This window comes from Rutidosis leptorrhynchoides, chromosome 2 (assembly GCF_046630445.1).
Source record: "Rutidosis leptorrhynchoides isolate AG116_Rl617_1_P2 chromosome 2, CSIRO_AGI_Rlap_v1, whole genome shotgun sequence".
NCBI lineage: Eukaryota > Viridiplantae > Streptophyta > Magnoliopsida > Asterales > Asteraceae > Rutidosis > Rutidosis leptorrhynchoides.
Genome location: NC_092334.1, coordinates 691208580 through 691214579, shown reverse-complemented (window position 1 = coordinate 691214579; position 6000 = coordinate 691208580). Strand labels below are relative to the sequence as shown.

Sequence of the window (6000 nt, the reverse complement as noted above, 5' to 3'; positions counted from 1 at the left end):
AAAAAAGGACCACTACAATGATATGATATGATATTAGATATGCACTTATAATTAAGCATACATGCCTTCGGGTTTACTCTAGTTTTTCGTTCTCCATTATCTAGTTGTTTAACATATGGATCCTATGGGACAGTTTAGGTTGCTTCTTCGGTTCTTCCCACTTTATTGTGTTACATTTTCACAAAATAAGTGATATATCCATGAATTTAGGTGATACAGCCAACGAATTGAGGTGAATACAAATGAGAAAAATGGCTAATGAGACAATTATACATTGATGAACCAAATTTTAAACTATGTTAAATTTGGTAAATACGAATGAAAACGGTTTGATTAGCCAATCATAACCAGATACTCTCTCCTTCTCATATTAATAGTTTATAGACAAAAAAACACAGTTTAAGGCAATATCATAAAAGTAATCTACTTTCTATTTACTTTCCAGTTTTACATTTAACTTTTCTTTCTCTTTTAATCATATCTACATACATTAAGGACATAATAGAATTTAAGTTTTTTATACTTTTTTATTTAAGGAAGTGGATAATTAATTTTGAACATTTCAAAATGAAAGACTGAATAGTAAATTAGAGACGGGGGAGTACTCCATAATAATCAAATCACATGGAAAAGAGATTCTGCGCGAAGATATGGTGGTCATACTTGCGTATGCCTTTCTTTCGTGAGCTCAATTATGGACAGCGCAACGAGAGCTGAGAAGGAAAAATGAGAAAACGTTAAGAACAATAAAGAAAAAAGATATATTTAAACCTTTTAACTTTCTTGTCCTACGGATGGCGCCATTTGATCAAGCATAAAATGGTCCAAGGGGTTCGGTTCATGCTAGATCAACTATAAAGGGGGATTTAAGGGTTTCTTGAGTTTAACACTCCGGTCCGGAGTACCGTGAATAACCCTTATACGAGATGATGATCTCAGAAAGGGTGGTTAAACGTAACCCACCATCATTCGGGTTAACCGGAGACGATAGCTCGTTGGACGGTGTAGGACTTTAGTGTTCAAGGAACGTTACCTGAGAACCGTTTTTATAATTGCGCAGATAGAGTGATGTGGAATATGAGTCTTTTTTCTCTATCTAAAATGTGTGGAATGTAGAGTTGGATGTGAGTATTTATAAGCAAGAGTGGCTGTCATTTTTCTGCCACGTAGGCGACAAGAAAAGAGGGAGGGGACAGAATAGTACAGAGTAGTACTATTCTGTAGCATGGATCATGCACTCACGTGGTCCCCTCCATATCGTGCTATTTTTCCACGTCCTGCAATTCGTACGACCACTGAGATTCCGTCCTTAGTACCTTGTACTGTCTTTTGTCTTATTCAATCCCCGCCATCATACCACGCATTCTCCCGATATCGTGATGCTCTACGCGCGTTGCTATATAGCTGAATTGCGCCAAATATTGTGCGCCGCTGGCCTTTGAAGATGATCGAGTGAGGCTCTGCGGTCATAAGCTTGCACGATATGTTAGCGTATTTTATGAGCGTCATTATTAACCTTTATAATTAAACCGGGAACAGAAAGTGAAAGAAATTGATGGTTCCGAACTACAAATGTGAAAAAGGTTGCAAAATTCGCTATCTGAAGATTAATCGATTGAGACTTTGGAAGAAAATCGGCAATTCGAGAATTAATCAGATTATATTCAGTACATTTAAATATTAAACTTCAGAAAGTTTTTTTTTTTTTTTTGGTAAGCGAGAAAACCCTCCTATGAACGAGCACATTGGCTCCCTCATAGAAGGTAAAACCTCGGGTAATCAATCCCCCCGAACGCGAGACCTGGTACCAGGTGAATTGCGCATTATGCGCACCTTCTAGTCACACTCCCTTTTAGAACAATTTGTCATAGACAGAAATTGAACCCGGGGTGATGTGCTTCATTGGGCAACTCGGTGGCCACTCAGACAAGCATGCGTGGTTAAATTTCAAAATTTTTATGTGTAAATATAAAACAAAAACAAAAATGTAAACAAAAAAACTTTAAAATAATTGTCTAAAATTGTCCTTTATGTTCAGATACTCTAAAGTTGTAGTTTAAATTCATGTTAAAATGTTTACAAATTTAAACTTTACCGACTTTGATTATCAAATTTGATTTTGAGCCATGAATCGATGTTAACCGATTAATTAAATGGATTGTAGAAATTCAAAACGGATTACTCTCAAAAATAAAATAAGTAATCGGGAAGTAATTCGAATTTTTTAAAGCAGAGAATGTTAATACGATATTTTTCAAGTTCATTAGTTACTGCCAGAAAAGTATTCAACTTTATCAAGCCTGTACATAATTGACTATATTGTGATTGAGAGCCAAAAAATTTGGACTACCGTTCAATAGGATTTATAGCCACAAAATTGACTAAAGACGTGGTTATGAGTTATAAATTGTTTATTTATTACCTTTATTTGCTTTAAAACTGAACATAGAAAGCAATTATTAATATAATGTTGTTTATTAAAATGTATTTCATTGGCTTTGAAACTAACATACTTTATTGGAACGAATTTTAATTCAATTATAATTTATAATTCTTTCAACAAAGATAGGCTTAGTATCACTTTCTTCATGTACTCTAATAAATACGAGTAATATAATTATAATTATAATTTTAGTTAACAATAAATCAATAAATTGAGTCTAAATTTAAAACATGTTTGGCTATGTTATGCTCGGCACGAAGAAATAAGAACAATTAAATGTAGTCAGGAATTCTATTTATAGCTTTAAACTAATTAACTAATTCATTTATTTTCAGACAAAATTGCTGAAATGGTCCATGTGGTTTGTACCAAAAAGCTGGTTTCGTCCCTAGGCTTTTTTTTTGATGGATTTCGTCCCCGACTTATGTTCCTTCTGCTGGTTTGGTCCTTATTTCTGACGGTCGTCTGTTTTAGACGTTAAATGGAAGCACGTGCCAAAAACGTGATGGGTAATTTCGGAATTACATTTTAAGGGACCGTTTGAGCAGTTTTTAAACTTAAATGATATTAATAGCTTCACCTAACTCAATCGTTGTCTCTTTAAATTCAGGTGCAAAATCCATCTTCTACCTCTCGCCATCTGAAAAAATCAACACAAATTCGTTCAATTTAGGGCTTCATTACTCACGTGTCTTCAAGATGGTTAATTGTTATTGTGGTTTGATAGCTGTACGCAAATGTTCCTGGACCGACAGCAACCCAGGTCGACATTTTTATTGTTGCCCAAATCAGGTAATTGATGAACTGAATAACGAATTGGATTTTGATTCTATGTTTTGTAGGTATTATTAATCGTTACATTTAATCAATTTTGGTCCTTTTGCTTCAGTCTTCAGATTGCCATTTTTTCTTGTGGTTTGACCCACCAATGGGTGCACGTGCTGTTGCAATCATTCCAGGATTATTGAACAGGATAAACAGGCTGGAGAAGATAGTTAAAACGTTGAAGATGATGTTGATGCTTAGTTGGTTTTTCTTTGTTGTTTATGTTGTGCTAAACTAGTAGGTTGTTGTTAGTCATCGTCTTGTAGTTTGGTTAGTAAGTTTGTGGTAATTTATTGGTTAGGTTCAATGAAATGGTCATTGTATTTAGTTTTGGTTGTGTAACTCATTCTACTGTCTTTTGGTTCAATGTAATGTGTAATGAAATGGTCAAAAAAAGAGTGTTTTGGTATTATGTAATGAAATGGTTCGATGTAATGTTCAAAGAAATGGTATCATAACAACTACTTTAACAAACCATCATCTAACATAAAACTACCATTACAATAAACCTGGAATAATTGGCAACATCAAACAACATGTCCAAAATACATGATCAGTACACTGATAATCAAACAAGTTCACAAGACATTAATCAAACAAGTTCAAAAGACATAAACCACTACAAGTTCAAAGGACATAAACCATTACAAGTTCAAAAGACAATAAAAAACAAGACATCACCAACTACACAACATGCCCTTTCCCTTTCTTCTTGCTAGCAGCTTCACTTGACATCTTCCTTTTCTTCCCATCATTGCCATCATCTCCACAACCCCTAGAGTTATGCCCATACAATTTACACTTACCACATTGCACAGTCTTCCCCTTTCTTGTCAATTTCCCCCTGTTATTAGCATCTTCCTTCTCATCCATCGATTTACTCCTTGATTTCTTAGGCCTGCCTGCAGTCTTGATCTTTTTTGGTGGTAACAGTTTTACACGTACAGAAGACTTCACCCACAACTCTCTCCTATTAACAGGTTGAATGCTAAAAGCATAGGCTTGTTTTCAAGTTTCTAGTCTATAAACACGATGAACCCAGTCTTCAACATGCCCTACTTCCATTGAATTCTCAGTCATGTTATATAAACATGCAACAACATGCTTGCATGGCATGCCTGTTATCTCCCATTTTCTACAAGCACATGACCTATTCTGCATATCCACCACAACTTGGTCACCATGAGGACCATTCACCTGATATTGCCCAGTACCATTCCACAATACACCACAACTGTTAGCTTCTCTCTTCACCACATCAAATAACTTAGTAGCAGTAGGAGTTAGAGGTCCATCACTTTTGGCAGCCACATTCAACACATTAGCAATCCTTTTCATCAAATACTCTCTTATATACTCCAATGCAGTCACTATTGGCTTGTCCCTAGCATCACACAACCACCTATTCAAAACCTCACACATGTTGTTTAGCAAAACATCAGACACTGTCCTATGTGAGAAATGGCTTCTAGCCCAATGTTTTGGTGGAATGTCAGCTAGATATTTGAGACATCTTGCATCCAATTTTTTCATCTCCAACATAGCCCTTTCAAACTGTGGTACAGTTGTTGCCCTAGCACAGTTCCACAAGTAATTTTTAAAAGCATGTCCTCTCCACCCTTTTGTCTTCATATTCTCATGAATATGTCTTAGACAAAATCGATGCTCATCACAAGGAAATTGCTGTTGAATAGCAGGAAGGAGACCCTGTACATTCAAAAGCATATTGCACAATGTAATAATAGTACATCATATTAACATAAAAATTATTAACCAAATAAATCATACCTTTTGCCTGTCACTTATGAAAGTGAAGTTTGACATAGGTGTAATCTCCAAATCTTCAGCTAATAATTTCAAAAACCATTCCCATGATGAAAAACACTCCTGCTCAACTATAGCATATGCTACTGGGTAAATACCATTGTTGCAATCTATACCAACAGCAGTCAACATGTGTCCAGTTGCAGGCTCCTTCATAAAAGCACCATCAACACCAAGCAAGTCTCTTCCAGTTGTTTTAAAACCTTGTTTCAACACTCCTAAACAGATGTACACCCTTTTAAACACATGTGTTTTAGCTTTTGGATTATTATTCTCAGTTTGAACCCTCACAGATGTTCCTGGGTTACACCTAACTAACTCTTCAAGGTAATCCCTCATATCTGCATACTGATCAATGTAATCACCTTTCAAAATTTGTTTTGCCTTACTCAGTGCCCTATAAGCCTTGAATTTAGAAACTTGTAACTCATGCTTTGCTTCCATTTGAGCCTTAACAGCTTTTGTTAGAAGGTTAGGGTTAGATGCTAATTGGTCAACCAATTATTTAAAAAGGAAAGTATAGGTACAGTGCTTGTTAACCCTTGAATGCAAACATGTATGATGAGGTTTGTAGGTTTTTACTTGCCAAGTTTCTAGATTTGGGAGTTTAGATGTTTGAAGAGCCCACTCACACTTTTTAGGTTTCCCCTCTTTATTGTCTGGTAGCTCACATGACTTTAAAGCATCTTTATTTTTTTTGTTTTATTCGCCACCCCACATGAGGTACTCTCTTCTGGATCACTTTTCAAACATTGACTAGTCTTATCCACTACTCCCAAACATATTGCTCTAACCCTTAATTTGTCATTCTTTTTAATAAACAAGTGCCTTCTACTTTCTACTGCATGTACCCTGATTGCCTTTTTTACCTCTGCTGCACTTGAAAACTTTTGGCCCAACTGAAAATG

At 35.6% G+C, this 6000-nt stretch overlaps 1 protein-coding gene across 1 annotated transcript; it reads right to left on the bottom strand.

The window, feature by feature from the left end:
• Positions 1-3952: 3952 nt before the first annotated feature.
• On the bottom strand, positions 3953-5536 carry LOC139890357 (uncharacterized). The gene is made up of 3 exons (XM_071873246.1): positions 5057-5536; positions 4323-4975; positions 3953-4238 (listed from the first exon to the last, which is right to left on the bottom strand). Exons 1-3 carry the CDS (start codon positions 5534-5536, stop codon positions 3953-3955), a joined length of 1419 nt encoding a protein of 472 aa, XP_071729347.1.
• Positions 5537-6000: the final 464 nt, after the last annotated feature.

Excerpts from the sequence above, each read along its gene's own strand:
- LOC139890357 (XM_071873246.1), bottom strand. The coding sequence starts at position 5,536 with ATGGAAGCAAAGCATGAGTTACAAGTTTCTAAATTCAAGGCTTATAGG. Across the intron at positions 4,976-5,056 it reads TCATAAGTGACAGGCAAAAG|GGTCTCCTTCCTGCTATTCA; the intron begins GTATGATTTATT and ends TTGAATGTACAG. Across the intron at positions 4,239-4,322 it reads GAGAATTCAATGGAAGTAGG|GAGAGAGTTGTGGGTGAAGT; the intron begins GCATGTTGAAGA and ends ACCTGTTAATAG.